The sequence below is a fragment of the Puma concolor genome, chromosome D2 (genome assembly GCF_028749965.1).
Source record: "Puma concolor isolate L17-30 chromosome D2, mPumCon1.1.hap2, whole genome shotgun sequence".
Taxonomy (NCBI): domain Eukaryota; kingdom Metazoa; phylum Chordata; class Mammalia; order Carnivora; family Felidae; genus Puma; species Puma concolor.
The window spans coordinates 29944163-29966800 of NC_141677.1; the positions used below are offsets into that span (position 1 = coordinate 29944163).

A 22638-nucleotide genomic window follows, 5' to 3' on the forward strand; every position below is an offset into this window, starting at 1 on the left:
GAGAAAGATGTAATGTTTACTTACAAAAAAGAAAACTATCTCATTCTATTAAATTTTTATCTTGGAATCCTGCATTTAAAAAAACAACAACAACTAAAGAAAGTCCAGTGAGTCATAATTGCCAACATTCACTGAGCTATTCCTGCATGCTCAGGAATGTTACTCTCCACATCAGGTGCATGAAGCAATGATGTTATTAGTCTACCCATTTTTCCTATTAGAACACTGTGGCTCAAAGAGATTGTCCAAGTTCAACTAGCTCATAAGTGGGAGCTAGGAGCAATCCAGACAGACAAGATTGTGCTCCATATCTACTACTCCATCGTGATAACATATTAGTAATTAGTAATGGAAATGATTAAGACTACACTTAATGAACCAAAAAGGTATACATACAAGTATAATGTAGTTGCTCTATAAACTTTCACCTTAATGAATTATGTTTCAAAATCTGCCTAATGTATTCTGAATTTCTGTCAAACTAAAATTCAGCACCGGATGAATTTTTGTTTAACATTTTACAATATTTTTATCAGTATTCTTAATCCTTCTTCAAGTGTATAAAGAACCACTTAAATTTTCAGAAGGTCATATTAATCTAAATTGATTAAATGGATACTTAAACAGACTTGAAAACAATTTCTACCCAAAGATTGAATCATCTATCAACTACAAGCCCGACAGGGGAAGATATTGATGTCTGTGTACCTTTCATTTTAAACAATATTTACAGTTCAGTGTTTCTCTGAACAAGAAGCCTTGAGGTAGCCCGTACGTGAAAATTCCCATCACTATGGTAACCAGAAATGGCAATGATTGCACAGTGATTCATCATGTACCCCAAACAGAAATTGTTTGCCAGGGACAGAGAAACAACTCAAAGCCACGCTTTATTGGAAAAGAACCCAGTTAAAGAATAACCTGGGGTGGTAGTTGTTTTTAAGTTTTTGTCAAATTTTTGGGGCGCCTGGGTGGCGCAGTCGGTTAAGCGTCCAACTTCAGCCAGGTCACGATCTCGCGGTCCGTGAGTTCGAGCCCCGCGTCGGGCTCTGGGCTGATGGCTCAGAGCCTGGAGCCTGTTTCCGATTCTGTGTCTCCCTCTCTCTCTGCCCCTCCCCCGTTCATGCTCTGTCTCTCTCTGTCCCAAAAAATAAATAAACGTTGAAAAAAAAAATTAAAAAAAAAAAAAGTTTTTGTCAAATTTTTATACTTTTACGTCAGGGCATCTATCTTAATACTAACTCCAGTTCAAAGAGGTAATTAATATGTCTCCTAAAGAAATGTTCATGAAATTTATTCATTCACTCATTCAATAAATGATTTGCACAAAGTAGGTGTCCTCCATGGTAGGTGCTATGCGAGTAATATGCGAGGGGCATATTACTATGAACAAGATAGCAGGAGGCCTGCCTCACTGAGCTTTCAGCATGACTAATAAGCAAATAGGCAACAAGGAGATTGTGTGATACACGGTTTGCTGCCTGAAGTACAGTGTGCTCTGGGTACCTGGGGCACACATAACTTCCCACAGGAAATCATGACTAAGCTGAAACCTGACACAAGAGGATGAGCTAACCAATCAAAGCAAGGTGGAGAGGTGTGCAGGCCTCACAGGGAGCCAGACAGAGGAAGAAGCAGGCATAAAGTTCTGAAGAGTGGAAAACAAGGCATATTGAGGAATCAAGGTAGTTCTGTGTGGCTGAAACATGGGATTTTAGGCATGGTAGTAGAGAGAAAATGAAAATGGAGAGATGCAAAGGAGTCAGGAAGCACAACGTGAAGGGGCTTGCACCTAAAGACCCAGCAATTACATAGAATGAACTATTGCTGCAAGTACAGAATGGGCAACTATCACAGACATAATGTAAAGCAAAAGAGTATATACTGTATGACTCCATTTAGATGAAATTCAAAACTAGGCAAAACTAGTCAATGAAATAGAGATCCAAAAATGGGACAGGATACTGACTTTGAACAGGATGTAAAAAGGGACTCTTGGGTGCCAGAAATGTTCTACATCCATCTGAGCAGCAGTTAAACTGGTAATATGTAGACAAAAATTTATCAAGCTTGTACTTACAGTTTCTTCACATTGCCTTAAACAAATTGTGCCTCAATAAAAAGGGCAAAAATCATATAACAAAAAATGGGGCACTAGGGTGGCTCAGTTGGTTGAGCACCTGACTCTTGATTTCAGTTCAGGTCATGATCTCAGGGTCGTGGGATGGAGCCCCACATCAGGCTCCATGCTGAATGTGGAGCTTGCTTGGGACTGTCTCTCTCTGTCCCTCTGCCCTTCTCCCATTCTTGTGTGCGCTCTCTCTCTCAAAATAATAATAATAACAATAATAATAATAAAATAATTTTTTCAATTTTTAAAAAGTATAACAAAAATGACTTGATATATTGGAAAATGGCCTATTTATACAAATCAAAAGGATCAATGATTTCTAGAGAAAATTAATAAAGAAACTTAAGATAAAAGAAAATTGGGGCACCTGGGTAGCTAAGGTGGTTAAGCCAGTCGGTTAAGCATCCAACTTCAGCTCAGGTCATGATCTGATGGTCCGTAAGTTCAAGCCCCTGCATCAGGCTCCACACTAGCAGTGCAAGCCTGCTTTGGATTCTCACTCTCTCCTGTCTCTCTCTGCCCCTCCCCTGCTCACACTTTCTCTCTCTCAAAGTAAGTAAATAAAAACTTTAAAAAGAGATAAAGGAAAAAATTTTTTAATGAAGAGGAGTTTGGGTTTTATCATTTGTGCAATGCGGATTAAGATAGGTCTTAATCATAATATTTTCCTTATAGAAAAATCATATACATATACATACTACACACAAACCCATAATATGCACCTATAGTAAACATAATCATCTAATGTAAGACAGTATTACAGTACCTACCCTGAGGATAAAATCAAGGTAGAAATACACAAAGACTTGGGGTGCCTGGGTGGCTCAGTTGGTTGAGCGACCAACTTTGGCTCAGGTCATGATCTCATGGTTTGTGAGTTCGAGCTAACAGCTCAGAGCCTGGACCCTGCTTCTGATTCTGTGTCTCCCTCTCCTTCTGCCCCTCCCCACTCATGCTCTGTCTCTCTCTGTCTCAGAAATAAATAAACATTAAAAAAATTAAAAACAAAAGAAATACACAAAGACTTCAACTACATTGCTGAAGTTTTAAGCTAGGTGTGCATACATAGGTATTTGCTATAGTATTCTTATACCTTTTTTGTACATATTAAATATTTTATCTTTTCCATAACTAAAAAGAAATCCACTCTCTGCAGTGTGAAGCAATGAAAGGAGTGCTGTAGGGATCCAGGCATGAAATGATGGTTACTTGTCTACTCTAGGGGCTGTGAAGATGTAGGGAAAAAGACCTCCAGGAGAGACGTGGAAAGTAAATCACCAGCATTTGGTAACTGAACAGATGTAGACATAAGGGAGAGCAAGGAGACAGGTTTCTGCTTGACCAATTAAATGGATGGGGTTGCCATTTATTAAGATGGGGAAACACAAAGATGAGCAAGATTTGAGACAGGGTGAGAGGAAAACAATGAGTTCAGTTTCTGACAAGGTGACTTTGAAATGTCTCCAAATGAAGATTTCTAAGAACACTCAAAACTAGAGTCCAAAGATCAGAATGAGAACTGAGTTAAGGATAGACTGGAAAGCCATCAGCTTTCAGCTTTCAGCTTTCAGCTTTCAGCTAATGACTGAAGCCACAGACTTGGACAAGACTCCAGGGAGAAATTGGGGTGCCTGGGTGGCTCAGTCAGTTAGGCATCTGACTTCAGCTCTGGTTGTGATCTCGCTGGTCACAAGTTCAAGCCCTACTTCAGGCTCTGTGCTAACAGCTCAGAGTGTGGAGCCTACTTCAGATTCTGTCTCCCTCTCTCTCTGCCCCTCCCCTACTTGCTCTCTTTCTCTCTCTTTCTGTCTCCAAAACAAATAAACACATTTTTTTAAAAAAGACTCCAGAGAGAAAGTGGGGAGTTAGCCCAGAAATGAGAGTTTAGGAGGGAAATTTAAGGCAGAAGAGGAGTCACGACAGAGACAGAAAGAGAAACCGAAGGGGTGCCTGGGTGGCTCAGTTGGTTAAGTGTCTGACTTCCACTCAGGTCATGATCTCACCACTCATGAGTTCAAGCCCCGCATCAGGCTCTGTGCTGACAACTCAGAGCCTGGGGCCTGCTTCAGATTCTGTCCCTCTCTCTCTGCCCTGCCCTGCTCACACTCTTCCTTTCTCTCTAAAAAATAAATGAACATTAAAAAGAGATAGAAAGAAAGAAAGAAAGAAAGAAAGAAAGAAAGAAAGAAAGAAAGAAAGAAAAGCCCAAGAAGTTGGAGGAAAAGTATGAGTGCGTATCTTGGTACCTAAAAGAAAGAATGTTTCAAGGAGGCCTGGTCAACAGTGCCAATTTCTGATGCAAACTCAGGGAAGATAAAACCTAAAAAAGTAAATGTTGGATTTGGCAGCCAAGAAGTCTTTGATGACTATTACAAGAGCCATTTCCAAGAAAGGTGAGAGGGAAGTCAGCCTGGGATAAATTGAAAATTGGCGAAGGAAGTAGAGATATAAACTGTGGACTTCTTTTTCAGGAAGTTTGGCTCTAAAAGGAAGGAGAGAGATAAAAGAGGAGCAGGAGGGAGACAGGTTAAAGAAGGATAAATGGTATGTTTGTACTTTTTTTAATATTTATTTATTTATTTATTGGGAAAGCGCAAACAGGGGAGGGGCAGAGAGAGAGGGACAGAGGATCTGAAGCAGGCTCTGCACTGACAGGCTGACTGCAGTGAGCCTGATGCAAGGCTCACACCCACAAACCACGAGATCCTGACCAGAACCGAAACTAAGAGTTGGGTGCTTAACTGAGCCACCCAGGTGCCCCTGTCTGTATTATTATTTTTTTTAATGTTTATTTATTTTTGACAGAGAGAGAGAGAGAGAGACAGAGCATGAGCGGGGGAGGGGCAGAGAGAGAGGGAGACACAGAATTGGAAGCAGGCTCCAGTCTCTGGGCTGTCAGCACAGAGCCCGACATGGGGCTCAAACTCACAGACCGCGAGATCATGACCTGAGCCAAAGTCGGACACTCAACCGACTGAGCCACCCAGGTGCTCCTCCTGTCTGTATTATTTTAAGTTGAGATACACATGAGCAGTTATGTCAAAATTTATGATAAGGGAATTTAAATTATGCTAAAGAAAAAACTCAAAAGTATGAATATATTACCATATATCATATAGAGACATATTCAGTTCCCCCAAAAGAAGAAAATACATCAAGTTCTCATCAAGACAATCACCTAGTTACAAACATACTTAAGTCATGTTAACTCTCAAGAGCTGGTGAAATAAAGCATAAAGTGAACAAATTTTAAACCAGGAAGCAGCATGTTACAGCAGAAAGAAAAATGGATGAGAAATGACTACTATTGGAGAAAGGACCCTACACCATTCCCTCCCCTCCTACCATCAAATAGTGCAAAAAACATTCTTTGGCATTGAATGAAAGAATAAGTTTGAGCATAATATATAAAAGAAAATTAGGTAATTATTCAATAGCTTTTTAGATTTAGATATTATTCATTTTTATGGGAAACGGACATTATTAAATATTTACCAGCTTTGGAGTTTTCAGGATGCTTGTCAGGGTGACATTCCAAGGCTCTGGCTTTAAATTCCGCCAGGATTTGTTCAACCTAAAACAAAAACTGATGTTAAAAATAAGGATTCCAAATTAAACGGCATTAAGAAAGAAGTTGGGCATCATTCCTTTTCAAAACAGCCATGATCAACCCAACTTTTATTGTGATCCTTGTATTTGTATTTTGACATTTTACTCTAAGAAATAATGCCTTGATAATGAAATTCAGAAAGCATTCAATAAAAACTTCTGTCCAAATGCTGATAACAGTTTAACTTGCTACTGCATTTATTTTTTTTTTAATTTTTTTTTTTTAACGTTTATTTATTTTTGAGACAGAGAGAGACAGAGCATGAACAGGGGAGGAGCAGAGAGAGAGGGAGACACAGAATCTGAAACAGGCTCCAGGCTCTGAGCTGTCAGCACAGAGCCCGACGTGGGGCTTGAACTCACAGACTGTGAGATCATGACCTGAGCCGAAGTCAGACGCTTAACCGACCAAGCCACCCAGGCACCCCTAACTTGCTACTGCATTTAGATGATAGCCCAAGACACCTGTGAGCTCAATATATTTAAATGTCACAAATGGTCAGATAGGTTTATTCTAAGAATACATAGAAGAGGCGTTCACTCATCTAAGTTCTTCAAAAGATGCTTAGTCATCATTCATTATTCAAGGATGACTGTCTAGTTTATAAATGACCCATTATAAAGTTCCCTCGTTAGGCCTTTTGCCCCCCTCTTTTTTTTTATTAAGAATTTCACAATTAAAAGGACATAATTCAAACCTGTTAATTTTGTTACCAATTAACAGTGTAGTTGGAGATTTTGATTGGGAAAAGAGAAACTTCAGCCAAACTAATATGAAGTTTGAGAGGCATTTTGATTTGATTTGATTTCACTCAGCCATCTAAACCTTATTATCATGCATAATCAATACTTGTCTTTGTTAATTATAATTCCAATGACAGCAGCAGGAGACAACAGTGGTTATGTGGCTCCACAATATAATTTGTTTTATTTTGTTTGTTTTATATTGTTTTTTAATTTTTATTTTAAGTAGGCTCCACACCCAACGTCGGGCTCAAACTCATGACCCTGAGATCAAGAGTCACATCCTCTACTGACTGAGCCAGGCTGGTGCCCCTGATTGCTTCATTTTAAAGCCCAGTTCTGCCAGAGACTTTAGGCAAGTTGTATAACTTCCATGTGCCTAGTTTCCTTATCTTTATATTACATGAATGATAGAAATAGAGCATTTAACACAAAGCCTAATTGTAGTAAGAACTCAATAATAATAGCTAAAACTAAATGTCAGTGGTTAAGTAACTTGTCTGAAATCATTTAACTAGTTACTAAAAAAGCCAAATTTTTTGTTAACTAAGAAGTTGGACTTCAAATCCAGTAATCTTTTTTTTTTTTTTAATATTCATTTATTTTTGATAGAAAGAGCATGAGCAGGGAGGGGGCAGAGACACAGGGAGACAGAGGATCTGAAGTGAGCTCTGCACTGACAGCAGCCAGCCCCTGATGCGGGGCTTGAACTCATGAGCTGTGAGATCATGACCTGAGCCAAAGTCGGACACTCAACCAACTGAGCCACCCAGGTGCCTGTCAAATCCAATAATCTTAACCAATGGCAGAATTCTTAGGGATCTATTACCAAGTTGCATATTTACTATCCACTAATTAATGAAAGGAAAGGACCTCTTGTTTGAGAAACAAATTCTCAAGAGGCTCAGCTTAAAATTGTCATAAGACTCATGGTAAAAACATAAATTTATCAGCTCCATGTCATCCTTAATCAATCCTTGGAAAAAATTTTCTTCACTTTTATTGAGCCATGCTGTAGGGAAGCCTGGCTGGCTCAATTGGAACAGCATGTGACTCTTGATCTCAGGGTTGTGAGCTCAAGCCCCACCTGGGTGTAGAGATTACTAAAAAATAAAATCTTTAAAAAATAATAATAATAAAATATTAAAAATAAAAAATAAAATCTTTAAAAAAATAATAATAATAATAATAATAATCTTTAAAAAAATAATAATACAGCCAGGCTGTACTAGATAAGCATATGCATTAAATGCCCAGACTAATAACTATTCTTTTCTTTGTTAAGCATCTACTGGGAATCCAGTGGAATAACAGGAAGAGATAGACTTCCTTTTCAGAACTGTGATTAATTGTGTTTCCTCTTCCTAGGTGCTCCCTAGGAGTGACCTATAGTGACCTATAGTGACCATAGAGTAACCTATAGTGACCATAGAGTGACCTATAGTGACCATCAGTCACTATAAACTGCTTATATAACAAAGAAAATGAGACTGAGACTTGTCTTTAAATTTTAAAATACTAAAAATTCTAAAGATTCTAGTAGTAGTAGTAAGCATTTTTAATTAAGCTATTTATGAATTTCATAATCTCTCTTTGAAGATACTTATATCAATACAGAACAAAAAGTAAAAGTTCCTTTACCCCTCAGCCCCCCAGGATAATAGGTTTCACCCTTCAAGATACATTTTTTACACACTTATACACATATTTATGTATATATGTATTGGAGGACTTTAATAAGGTAAATGGATAAAATTATACATATCTATCAAAGGTAGGAAATTCGGAGGGGTTTTTTTGTTGTTTTATTTTTTCATTTTTATCCCATTAAGAAACATTCTAGTATAAGTCCATGGAAGCAAAGTACTAAAATGGTTAATTCTCAATAATGCTAATGTATGTGATTGTTAGTTTCTCATTTATATTTTCTTTACTTTGCCAAATTAATATTTAAAAAAATTAAGAATAGTCCATATCTGCCTTTCATTACTTTTTATAGTTTTAGTGTCACAAAATTTATTACAAATCTCCTAGGTAGGCTGGTTCTGGGTAAACTAACTGGTAAAGCAGGTTAGTTTGTCTTGGGAATGTTCCATTTATCTCCTGGCGTCCCCACCCCATGTGCTCATGCCAAGTGTAGTCCATGGACAAATGAGGCCCTCCATGTCAAGGTCCACTGAATCCTGTTTTCCTAATCCAATGTTCAATGGTCTGGAAAACTGCCTATTATGCTAGCCAATAAACATACAAACAAATGTTCAACTTTACTCATAACCAAATAGATCAAAACATCTAAGGCATGATAATGACCAGTGTCATTGAGGGTACAAAGAAATGAACATTCTCATACTCTCTTGGGGAAGGATGAAAATTTCCTGAAAATAGATATATACAGAGATCTATCTATCTATCTATCTACCCAGATATCAAAGAGTGATAGAATTGAAGATATTTATGTATATGTATATATACATAAAAGTGTATAATTTTTTTTATTCTTTGATATAACAATTCCAATTATAGAAATTTGTCTAAGGAGATAGTCAGAGGTGGGCAAATTATTTAGTTACAACAAGGTTCAACGAATAAAATGTTATAAATTTTAAACAAAACCTATGTGTCCAGTAATAAGATATTAAAGTTAACGGAAATATTTCTTAGGCTGAGATATTTTACAGTCATTAAAAAAATCATCTTGTAGGGACACCTGGGTGGCTCAGTTGGTTAAGCATCTGACTCTTTTTTTTTTTTAATTTTTTTAAACATTTATTTATTTTTTTGAGATAGAGACAGAGCATGAACGGGGAAGGGTCAGAGAGAGAGGGAGACACAGGATCTGAAACAGGCTCCAGGCTCTGAGCTGTCAGCACAGAGCCCGACGCGGGGCTCGAACTCACAGACCATGAGATCATGACCTGAGCCGAAGTCGGATGCTCAACTGACTGAGCCACCCAGGCGCTCCAAGCAGCTGACTCTTGGTCTTAGCTCAGGTCATGATCTCATGGTTGGTGAGATTGGCTCTGGGCTAATGGCTCAGAGCCTGCTTGGGATTCTCTCTGTCCCTCTCTCTCTACCCCTCTCCTGCTCATATTCTCTCTCTCACTCTCTCTCAAAAAATAGATAAATAAACTTTAAAAACTCATCTTGTAATAGAAGACTTTTAATAATCTGAGAAAAATTATATAATATAGTTCTATGAAGAAATGTAAACTACAAAGCATTATATGAGGCATAAAACCATAATGTTTTACCTTAAAAGGGATTATAATATATATATATACATATATAATAACAATAATAATAGCTAAGATTTATTAAGACTTATTATATGCCAAGCACTGTTCTAAGCACTGTGCATATAGCATCTCATTTAATTCCCACAACTCTGTGAGGTGGGTACTGTTATTATTCCCATTTTACAGATTAAGAAGTCAATACACAGAAAAGTTAAGTGGTTTTCCCAAGGCCATAGGGCTGGTAAGTAGCAGAGCCAGTATTTGAACTCAGGCAGTCTGCCTCCATACAGATATAGACATGCACATTGTAAATATTAACGCATATATGCATGTATTTACATAACACATAAATATAGCATATGTGTATACACACACATATACTCCCAGATTTTAAGCATCTAAGCTAATATTTTTCTCCATGTTCTCTTCATACCCCACATCTTCTTATTGAAAGTATATTAGTTTTTATGGAGCACCCAGTGGCTCAATCAGTTGAGCATCCAACTTCAGCTCACAGTTTGTGAGTTCAAGTCCCATGTCAGGCTCTGCATTGACAGCTCAGAGCCTGGAGCCTGCTTTGGATTCTGTGTCTCCCTCTCTCTGCCCCTTCTCCATTCACTCTCTCTGTCTCTGTCTCTGTCTCTGTCTCTGTCTCAAAACTAAAGAAACATTAAATTTTTTTTAAAAAAATATTAGTTTTAGAAATTAAACTTTAAAACTTAAAAACTTATCTTTTCCACAGCCTATTAGCACAATATTTTGATCTGTGTCAGCAAATACTCCAGTGTGCAATAGGCACTAATCCGGTTCCCACTTGGATGAATCTTCTCCAGCGTTCTCTGGCCACACAAATGCCTTCTGTCTCTCCCTCTATGTGTCTAAATTTTGACCTAGTCTGATCATTTCAAGCATCATCTCTTCTCTGAAATCTTTTCAGATATTCTTCCTGTAATTTCTGTTGCACTTACCAACAATACCGCATAGCACAGTCCTTATTTTTTCTCTATTTCCTTTGTATTAGTTTGGCTCCTCAGCTGGATGCCAAGGTTCTTATACAATTTCTCACCTTTTTGTTTTGTTTTCTTTTACCCCCATCACTTCTAGTACTGGCCTAATGCCAAGTGTTGAATAAATACTTAATTATAGACTAACAGATGTTCTTTAACACCATTATAGCATAAGAGAAGCTTTCTGAAAATTATGATTTATTCATTAAAAGAATGAACTGATTCTAGTGATGGAAATTCATATGCTATAGAAAAGAGAAGACTCATCTTAATAAGTGGGTGAATTAGTATCCATCATTTCAGTTCACTTAGTGTGAAACTGGATTTTTCCCTTATATAAAACTCCAAACGTTAGCAATATTCCCAAAATAAATTCAGTGAGATCATCCTACATCATTGTAATCAAATGATAATCAAAACATAAGCTATAGAAATAATATGAGCCACAAAATATATAATGGTAGTATTGTGTTATAACCCATAAAATACAGTAACTATTAATCCATAGTGACAAAAGTAGTTGAATAAATAAATAAATGTGGGATAAAGGATATATCTTCTCTACAGAAGAATTCCAAGTAATAAATGTAAAGTGAATAAAGAAAATAGAAAGTTACCATTTGGCAAATACCATCGTAGTAACTGTTACAGGCAAGATACACCAAAAGATGCTAAAATCAGCCAGTGAAAGTCTGAAGTGGAACACTATAGCCTCAAAGAATCTTCACCAAAAATATTTTTTAATTACCAAAGGGAAAATAGTAACCCTACAGTGGAAAAACCTGGCAGAAGAAACCTGAAAAACACAACCTTAACTATGTGTTTAGATCATTAGGACATATTGACATCCCGTACCCAGATATGACACACTGAAAAAGGTACAATATCACTTCAGCAGTATTCTTTCCAAAAACACATAACCTCAGCCTAATCAGGAGAAAACCTGAGACAAACCAAAACGGAGGGACATTCTACAAAATAACTGACCATTACTTTTCAAAGTTTCCAAGTCATGAAAAAAAAAGGAAGGTATGAGAAATTGTCATTGTGAAGGAAACTCAGGGAACAAGACCCCTAAGTGTAATAATGGATTCTAGCTTGGATCTTGAAAGAGAAAAAAGACATTAGTAGAAACACTGATGAAATTAGAATGAGACCTATCCTTTAGATCAGAGGTTGAATAACTCTAGCCCAAAGGACATATCTGGCTTGCCACCTGTTTGTTTTGTTTTGTTTTGTTTTTTTAAATAAAATTGTATGGGAAGACAGCCTTCGTCATTCATTTACATATTATCTATGGCTACTTTCTTGCAATGGCAGAATTGAATAGTTGTGCTAGAGTCCTGCAAACTCTAAAATGTTTGCTGTCTCAGGGTCAGCACCTAGGAGAAACAAGCAGGATGCCTAGGTTTAAGGAGGTAACCTTACTCTCATAGACTTTTGCACTTGCACAATCCTGAGAGTTAGTGCCTCCTTAAATTTTGTATCCCAAGTGCTCTGCTTGCCTCACCCTAGTCTGGCTTGGTCTATCTGGCCCCTTACAAAAAAAAAAAAAAAAAAAGCTTGCTGGCCCCTGGTTGAGTTAATACTATTGTGCCAATGCTAATTTTCTGATTTGTATAATTTTACTATGCGTGATAATTGTAAATACAATGTTAACATTAAGGGGAGCGGGATGAAGTATATTCATGAACTCTGTGTTATTTTTGCAATTTTTCTTTAAGTCAAAAATTATTCAAACAGGTGGAGCACAGAGGATTTTTAGAGCAGTGAAACTACTCTGTATGATAAATGTCATTATACATTTGTCCAAACCTATAAAATGTACAAACCCAAGAGTGAACCATAATGCAAACTATGGACTTCGGGTGATTATATCAGTGTAGGTTCACCAGTTGTAGCACGTGTACCATCCTAGTGGAGATGTTGATAACAGGGAGGCTAGGCATTAGTGAAGGGAAGGAAGTATATGGAAAAGCTCTATACCTTCCACTCAATTTTGCTATGTATCTAAAACTGCTTTTAAAAAGTCTGTTAAGAGGCACCTCGGTGGCTCAGTTGGGTGAGTGTCCAACTTCAGACCATGATCTACTGTTCCTGAGTTCCAGCCCCACATCAGGCTCACTGCTATTAGGGCAGGGCCCACCTCAGATCCTCTATCCCTGCCCCCCCCCAACCCTTTAGACAGAATTGTCTAAATTTACAAAGTTCCAAGTGTCCAGTATTATTGTGTGGCCAAAACAACACCACAATTTATTATGTGCCAGGCACTATTCTAAGTCTTTATTTAGCATGTCTCATTTAATCCCCACAACACCTTTATGAGGTGGGTACTATAATTATTACCCCCATTTGCAGATTAGGAAACAAAGGCATAGAAAAAAATTAAGTCATTTCCCCAAGGTCACACAGCTCGTAAATGGTAAGATTTAAACCCAGGTGGTCTGAAGTCAATAAAGAAGAGAACTAGAAACAAAAAATAGATGTCTCCATTTATCAAGTTTATGCTCAATTTTCAAGACTGTGAAATCTTAAAATCAGGATGCCTTCTTATCATTACTACTGAAATGGTGACCAAATACCAAAAAATCAAATAAAATATACATCAAGGAGATATCTTATTTGATATACATCCTAGTTTGTGGTGTATGCATTCATAAAGACTTTAGAAGATTTCATAACGTGTGTCTTTTGTGTAAAATATGATGCAGGGCGAAAAAGCTGATTAACTTGGAATCAATCTGCAATACATGTTTTTGAAATGAGGGTATGTTGTTTTCTACTCAACAGAGCAGAAATCCTCCCATGGTTTATATATGTCATTTCATTAATTTTCAACACAAGCTTTAAATTGTAAGAACTATATATTGAGGGTCTCAGTTTATTAAGCAGCCGTCTCTCAATTTTGGCTCAAATCATGATCTTGCGGTTTGTGAGATCAAGCCCCGGGTCAGGCTGTATGCTGACAGTGAAGAGCCTGCTTGAGATTCTCTCCCTCCCTCTCTGCCCTACCCTGCTCTCTCTCTCTCTCTCTCTCAAAATAAATAAATAAACTTTTAAGAAAATAAACAAACAAACAAATAAATAAATAAATTGTAACAACTATATACTAAAGCAAAAGAATTTTGTGTGTGGCTCAACTCAGTTGTTATAAATAGAATCAACATATTAAGTCGCTTTGAAATTATAACTGCTAAATTGCTTCTTTTTTTTTTTTTAAGTAGGGCCCATGCCCAATGTAGAGCTTGAACTCATGACCCTGAGACCAAGAGTCTTCTATTCTACCAACTAAGACAGCTAGGTGCTCCTAAATGCTTTTGAGTATGAACATTTCTGGTCAATTTTTTAAAGCATCAAATCAAGGAATATTTGAAGCAAAAGAAATCCATCCAATACAAATCAATAAAGGAAATGTCACAATAAATACTTAAAAAAATGTAATTGAAATATTTTTAAATGGGAAAGATATATATGAAAAGAGGGGAAAGATACATATAAAAAGAATTGACAAAATTGTGACAGATCATTTCATTTTAAATAAATGATTGTAATTTAAACATCTATGGCAGGGACAGAATCAGTAATGAAAGAATTGCAAGACAATGCTTTTATTCTCCTTTTCATACATGCCACAGTACATACAGAGAAGTATGACTACAACTGGTAACAAAAGGGCTGACTATAACGAAAGGACACTGTTGTAAACATTATAAATAATACGAACTTTTTTTTAAAGTCTTTTCAAAACCAGTGTTCTTTCTCCTTCAAAGAATGAGGAAACAATCACATAACTATAAAAGAGTGACTAATCGGGTCTAGACATTTATTATGGGAATAGAACAACCTTTACCTTATAACTTAGCATGACAACATTTTTGTAAAACCTAAATTGTGAAGCTTATCAAGTTAAGTGATGTTCCTTTGATTTTAAAAATCTCCTTCAAAAATTATTTGGCAATAGCATAATTCATAATAAAGATAGTAAAAATGGTAATAAGCTTTCTTAATTGCTGTAAGTAAATCACCACCAAATAAACAAGAATAACATATTATCCTAAAGGGAAATATGCAACTAAAAGAGTGTTATAATCTGGGGTGTGGTGTGTGTGTGTGTGTGTGTGTGTGTGTGTGTGTGTGTTTAACTATAAGATACTTAAGATGACTTCCTCAGTGTGATGAAGATAGAGATTTTAATTCTTTGTGTCCAAGGTCACATTCTATTTTCCAAACAAAATTAAGCACATATTATTACTAAACTCCAGCCTTATGAAACAAAGATAAATAGAAAAATATTTTGCTTGAAAATATTAATATTAATAGCTATATTTTAGTAATAAAACATTTTAGTAACTATTATATAAAATATAAGATAATATATTCAATAATATAATTGAAATATACTTCATATTCATCTCAATAGTATTTAAAACATTGGAAAACTAGGAATCAATGAAATACTTAACAATAAGAAAATAATCAATTGTGATACAACAATAAAATGAAATATGCAACATTAAAATACATATGAAGAGTGTTTAATGGCATGGACAAATCCTTGTTATAATGTTAGCGGGTAAAAAGCAGGAATCAACAAGTAAATATATAATATCTTCCCAAACATATTTCTAAATATATATATATATATATATATATATATATGAAAAAGACTGAAGTTTAATATACCGAACATTAATAGTATTATCCTTGGGAGATAATTATATCTTGGGAGATAGAATTATGAGTTTTCCATAATTTTTTTAATATATGAAATTTAGAGTTTTCCATAATTTTAAAAACTTTTACAACCTTCATCATTGTCTATGTGGCCCTTTAAAAACATTATTTCATTGTAGATCAAGTGAACAACTATAGAGTTTTCACATGCTTGGTTTCAGAAGCCACCCTTTTAAGTAATTTTTAAGTTAAGATGTTAACATAAAAGGATATTTTTTGGTCTATATAATTTAACTGCTCATATAAGAGTACATATTTTAATAAAATATTTTAAAATCACTAATTACTAGAAAATTACATTTCATCTCAATTATAGTATAAATTACCATAGTAAAGATATAGCTTATGTGTTCTGTAAAACACTGCCAACAGCATTACAATAAAATTTCAAATATATATTTTTAGTATATTTGAAATAGAGTCTATGGCCATGTGCCCAAATACACATATTCAATCAGAAACATCTGTAAAATCACAAAAGGACACTACTCCAGTAAAGATCTAGGATTTAAATCCTTAACTTTCTCTAAGCCAAACGTACTTTAAAGTAATGTAAGATTAGGTTTTTAGGCAATGTGACTAAAAGTTCAAAGTTAAAACCTTAAATAAAAACTTGAAAACCTGTTGTGAAAAAGAACAGCATTATCCACTGTCTTACCGAAGATAGTTCATCACATCCCAGTAACATGTAGTAATCTTCAGTATCTTCTGACCTGTAATTTAGTATTGCATCCATTTCAATTACTAAATCAGCTTTTCTTCCCTGTGAAACAAGAGACAGAATAAGCTGTGCATTAACAGGAAAAGCCTTTTTAAGTCTGGTTTTCAGCAGCACGTTCCAAACAGCAATAACCAGATTTAAGGCTGGCCACAGTCCATATAACAGATGTCATCCTAGACCTTTGTAAACTCTACCTTTCATTGGTTGTTGGCAGAAGAGAAAAGAATAAGTCATGTGCCTAACTGTTGCAGTGCTGCCTGGGATCTGTAGTTTCAGTTTATGTAAGTAATGCACACAAACCATTCCCTTCATAGGTTGGCAAAAACTGTTCATTTTTACGTACTCCCCAAATTAGCCATTTCTCCATCGCCTGTATATTTTTACCTTTTTCTTTTTTTTTTAAGAAATAGAAGAAACTTTGAAGCAATGTAATAAAAATCTTAGAATGTGTTAAATCTGAGTAGTGGGCATTTTTCTGAGTGCTTAGAAGATTTCATAATTTTTCAAACAGTCTAAGAGTAGAAGGAAATAGACTAGGAGAGCACATTTTCAATCATTTGATAATTTACTCATTAAGCAAGTATTTATTGAGAATCTATTTTATGTCCAGCACAGTTGTAGGAAATGGTGTGGTAAATAAGTCTCAGTTCTCAAAGAGCTTACATTCTGATGGAGGGAGATAGACAAGAAACATGCAAATAAACAAGATCAATTAAAATAGTGATTTATGGGGTGCCTGAGTGACTCAGTTGGTTAAGCATCCGACTTCAGCTCAGGAGTGATGTCACATTTCATGGGTTTGAGCCCCAGGTCAGGCTCTGTGCTCACAGCTCAGAGCCTGGAGCCTGCCTTGGATTCTGTGCCTCCCTCTCTCCTTGCCCCTCCCCTGCTCACGCTATGTCTCTCACTCTCTCAAAAATAAATAAACATTAAAAAGAAATTAACAGTGATCTATACTATGAAGGAAATAAAACAGGACAGTGAGAAGTAGAACTGTATGATGACCACGTTTGATTCACTGTGCTATCATTCCTGAGCTGGCTGTCCAGACTCAGGAGGTATCTAGCCTAGGGTGAGTTCAGGGAGTCTGTGTTTCAGCTCACTGTGGTCCTAGGATATGCAGGTCAGTCTAGGATTTAGAGAAGAAGGTCAGTGGTCACAGATACAACATTTTAACCACCTTAACCCTTTAAACATTACCACCTTGAAAAAAGAAACATTTTCACTGAGCTCACCTAACACATTTTTTTAAGGTTTATTTTGGAAATGAAATAAAGCACTGAAGCACCATTTTACACTTCCTTCATTATATATCCTCTCTTGCTAAAATTTCTGTATGGAATTTTAAAATAAAGTATAGAGTTGCCTGGGTGGCTCAGTCGGTTGAGCATCTGACTCCTGATTTCGGCTCAGGTCATGATCCCAGGGTCATGGAATTGAGCTCTTGTCGGGTTTGGTACTGAGTGTGGAGTCTGCTTAATACTCTTTCCCTTCCAGGGTGCCTGGGGGGGGGGGCTCAGTGGATTAAGTGGCCAACTCCTGATTTTGGCTTAGGTCATGAGATGAAGCCTCCCATCCTGCTCTGACAGCTCAGAACCTGCTTAGGATTCTCTCTCTCTGTCTCTGTCTCTCTCTCTCTCTCTCTCTGCCCCTTGCCTGCTTGCACTCTCTCTCTCTCTAAAATAAATAAGTAAATAAAATAAAGTATAAATATTTTTGTTTTGGAAACTTCACATCCCTTGGGGTATTTGGAGGCCTACTTGAGTATCACAAAATACACACCAGAAATAAGACCAGAACTGGCAAATGGCCTTAAAACGATGTGAAGTTGCTGCTGTCGAAAATGGTAACAAGTCGTCAAAAAATCAAACACAGAGTTACCATATGATGCAGCAACTCTACTTCTGGGTATATACCTAAAAGAACTGAAAGCAAGGTGGGAGAGCCTGGGTGGCTCAGTTAGTTAAGCATCTGACTCTTGGTCTCAGCTCAGGTGTTAGCTCAGGTATTGATCTCAAGGACATGAGTTCAAATCCAGCACTGGGCTCTGCGCTGGGCATGAAGCCTACTTGAAAAAAAAAATTTTTTTTAAACTGAAAGCAAGGACTTTAACAGGTATTTGTACACCCATGTTCATAGCATCATTATTCACAATAGTCAAAAAGTAGAAGCAAACCAAGTGTTTGACACAGGAATAAACAAAATGTGGTATACACATACAATGGAATTGTATTCAGTCTTAAAAAGAAAGGAACTTATTTTTTTTAATGTTTGTTTATTTTTTTTTATTTATATATGAAATTTATTGTCAAATTGGTTTCCATACAACACCCAGTGCTCATCCCAAAAGGTGCCCTCCTCAATACCCATCACCCACCCTCTCCTCCCTCCCACCCCCCATAATGTTTGTTTATTTTTGAGAGAGAGAGAGAGAGAGCAAGCAGAGGAAGGGCAGAGAGAGAGGGAGACACAGAATCCAAAGCAGGCTCCAGGCTCTGAGCTGTCAGCACAGAGCCAGATATGGGGCTCAAACCCACGAACCATGAGATCATAACCTGAGCCAAAGTCAGACGCTTAACCAACAGAGCCACCCAGAAGGAAGGAACTTCTGACACACACTACAACATGGATGAATCTTAAAGACATTATGTTCAGTGAAATAAGCCAATCACAAAAAGACACGTTCTGTATTATTCTACGTATATGAGATACCTAGAGTAGTCAAATTCATAGAGACAGAAAGAAAAGTAGAGGTTACCAGGAGCTGAGGGGAGGGATGAATGGAGAGTTATTGTTTAATGGGTATGCAGTTTTAATTTGGAGAGATGACAAAAGTTGCAGACATGGATGATGGTGATGGTCACACAACTATGCCAATGTATCCAATGCCACTGAACTGTATATTTAAAATAGTCAAAATGGCCAATTTTATGTTATGTATGTAAATATTTACCACAATTTTTTAATAAAGTTATATAAACACCAGACAACTTTGACTAAAAAAAAATATTGCTCTTTTACTCTCGATCCTGAGAACAGTGAGGACAATGCTTTGATGTTGTCCTGAAGAACAAAAAGAAAAGATTATTATGAAAGGAATTTTGGTAAAGCACTCTCTTCAGTTTTTCGAATGCAACTGGAAGAATCTTTCTCCTAAACCACCATGTTTTCACATTCTGAATATTTAAGTTCGTAAAGAGTCCCAGTCAACATATGCCAGCAGCAGAAGAAATTGGTACATCCTTTCTGAATTGGAAATTGGCATATCAGAAGTCAGGATTTTAAATGATCTTTGTCTAAGAAATTTCATACCTAGAAACTTATCCAAAGATTATAACCAAGAACAAAGATAGAGCAATAATGATGGCTATTTTTACCAAAACATGATTATACAATGAACATATTTTAGGAAAATTAAATGCTTAGCAATCATACAAATAATGTCCACATACAGTAGTATACCATGTAGTCATTTAAACATTTTTTTAAGTTTTTATTTATTTATTTAAAATAATGAGAGAGAGGGGCGCCTGGGTGGCGCAGTCGGTTAAGCGTCCGACTTCAGCCAGGTCACGATCTCATGGTCCGTGAGTTTGAGCCCCGCGTCGGGCTCTGGGCTGATGGCTCAGAGCCTGGAGCCTGTTTCCGATTCTGTGTCTCCCTCTCTCTCTGCCCCTCGCCCGTTCATGCTCTGTCTCTCTCTGTCCCAAAAATAAATAAACGTTGGAAAAAAAAATTAAAAAAAAAAAAATAATAATGAGAGAGAGAGAGAGAAAGTGTGCACCAGCAGGGGAGGGACAGAGAGATAGAGGGAGACAGAATCTGAAGCAGGCTCCAGGCTCTGAGCTGTCAGCACAGAGCCCCTGGCAGGGCTCAAACCCACAAACCGTGAGATCATGACCTGAGCTGAAACCCAGAGACAGACACCCAACCAACTGAGCCATCCAGATGCCCCTCACAATATTTAATTTTAAAAATTTACTTTAATCTACATGTTTTATATCATATATTATGAAAAAATATATTGTAAGTTTACAAGTATAAGGCAATCTACCTTTTTTTCTAAAGGATGATTTTGGAAATAACTTTGTCTTATATCTTATATTCTTAGGTTTTAAAATCATTTTCAGAAATGTTTTCTCTTTTTTAACTCAGAAAAGTTTTCATTACTTACTTTAAAATATATTACCAGACTTTGGGGGACATAAAAGGTTACCAGGGGGCACCTGGGTGGCTCAGTTGGTTAAGCAGCTGACTCTTGATTTCAGTTCAGGTCATGATTTCATGGTTCGTGAGATTGAGCCTTATATGGGGCTCTGCGCTGACAGAACAGAGCCTGCCTGGGATTTTCTCTCCTCTCTCTGCCCCTCCCCTGTCCATGTTCTCTCTGTCTCTCCCTCTCTCAAAATAAATAAATAAACATTTAAAAAAAAAGAAAAAGAAAATGTGTTCCCACAAAAACTTTAAAAAACAAATAAATAAATATATAAAGAAAGAGCGAGCAGATTTTTGAGAAAAGTTGGAGTGCCACTTATTTATTTCTACTCTTTCCCCGAAATTAACCTTCAAACCTAGCACAGCATGTCATTATAGGGTATATATATATATATTTTTAAGTTTATATATTTATTTTGAGGGAGAGAGAAAACAGGATATGGGCAGAGAGAGAGAGGGGAGAGAGAGAATCTCAAGTAGGCTCTGCACTGTCAGTGCAGAACCCAATGTGGAGCTCAAACCCACGAACCATGAAATCATGACCCACGCCAAAATCAAGAGTCGGATGCTTAACTGACTGACCCACCCAGGCGCCCCTATACGGTGTATTGTTAATGCCCATTGGGGTTTTCTCCCAATAAAGGTACCAAAAATCATGTTGGGACCAACTGGCTAATATTTGGAGAAATGATAAAGCTAGAACCGTCCCTCCTTATGCCAAAATAAATTACATATAATCAAATAACCCAGAAGCCATCGAGAAAATTAATAAACATGAGTATATAAATATTAAGTGCATTTGTACAGCACAAAAAATACAAAAGTAAAATCAGGTTAATAATGTACAAGGAGAACAATTTCACAATTCCCATAATAGACAAAAGACCAACTTCCCTAACTTACAAAAAGTGCAGACAAATCAGTAAGAACAAGGTTAACAATCCAATAGAAAACTGGGCTGAGAATACAGCTACTCTCAGAAATATAGATGGCCGATACACATAGGAGTGCAACCTTACTTATCACTATGAAATTTAAAGGAAGATAAATTGTTCACCTCTCGGAGAGTGGAATTTCTAAAGTTTGATAATACCCAATCCTAAAGCAGAAGTAAGGAAGTAAACACCTTCATACATTGCTAGATAAGAGTGTAAACTGGCACCTTTTGGCAATTTGTTAGTATTTATTAACTTTTATAAAGCTTATATCTCGTTGTGCTCGCTTCGGCAGCACATATAATAAAGCTTATATCTCGTTAACTGGGTAATTTTGTCTCTGAATTTACCCGGATTTACACCAAAATATGTTCAAGGTGATCATTGCAACAGTCTTTGCAGCAGAAAAAAAAAATCAGAAACAACCAAAATGTCCCTCAATGAGATGGAGAAGAAGATGGCAGTTTGTGGAATAAATTACTGTACAGCCATTAAAAAGAGAGTAGCATAGGGGCGCCTGGGTGGCGCAGTCGTTAAGCGTCCGACTTCAGCCAGGTCACGATCTCACGGTCCGTGAGTTCGAGCCCCGCGTCAGGCTCTGGGCGGATGGATCGGAGCCTGGAGCCTGTTTCCGATTCTGTGTCTCCCTCTCTCTCTGCCCCTCCCCCGTTCATGCTCTGTCTCTGTCTGTCCCATAAATAAATAAAAACGTTGAAAAAAAAATTTAAAAGAGAGTAGCATAGCTCTTTCTGTACAGTATGGAAAGATGTCTAACATGGATTATCAAACGAAAAAGGAAGTTTGAGAAGAGTATTAAAGCACTATCACTTTTGTGTACTTTTTAATAGTGTGTACATTGCACCTATAATTTTTTTCTTGAAAAAGATGGTGCTTTTCTTTTAAGGGAGGGGAGCTGGGCAGATACAGAAGAGAGGCTTTTAGTTTCAGTTTATACTTTTCTGAACCAGGTTTGTACCAGGTCAATGTTTTCATCCCACCATTTTTGATTTCTCGTTATGCTTTTTAATATTTTCAAAGAGCAACTACCATTTGTTTTATTTACATATGGCCATTGAATAAAACCTTTAAAAATGCATAGTGCAAAATATATAGTAGCAATCACGTAGAACTTTTTAACAAAGTTAAAGTTCTTTACACCTCAAGACTCGCTGAGTCAGATGCCCAACCTCAGGACCAACCAGGTCAGAGAAACACCCAATCTCCTCAAGTCTGAGAAGCCTCACCCACTCTGGGACTACAACTCCCACAAGACACAGAGGGATTAGAGGGAAAGGGGCATCTTGGG

The 22638-nt window shown here is 36.8% G+C and overlaps 1 protein-coding gene across 4 annotated transcripts in view; it reads right to left on the reverse strand.

Moving 5' to 3' along the window:
• Window positions 1–16344, reverse strand: part of DNAJC12 (DnaJ heat shock protein family (Hsp40) member C12) — a 51478-nt gene extending 35134 nt beyond the window's left edge. For 2 of the 4 annotated variants that reach the window (XM_086679826.1, XM_086679825.1), the window contains exons 1-2: window positions 16120–16343; window positions 5627–5705 (exon numbers count right to left, since the gene is read on the reverse strand). In XM_086679826.1, the coding sequence (XP_086535952.1) occupies window positions 5627–5705; window positions 16120–16197 (157 nt within the window). In that variant the 5' untranslated portion in view covers window positions 16198–16343. Of the gene's footprint in view, window positions 1–5626; window positions 5706–16119 lie in introns of all 4 variants that reach the window. The other 2 variants (XM_086679824.1, XM_025918323.2) reach the window with 2 other exon arrangements.
• Window positions 16345–22638: the final 6294 nt, after the last annotated feature.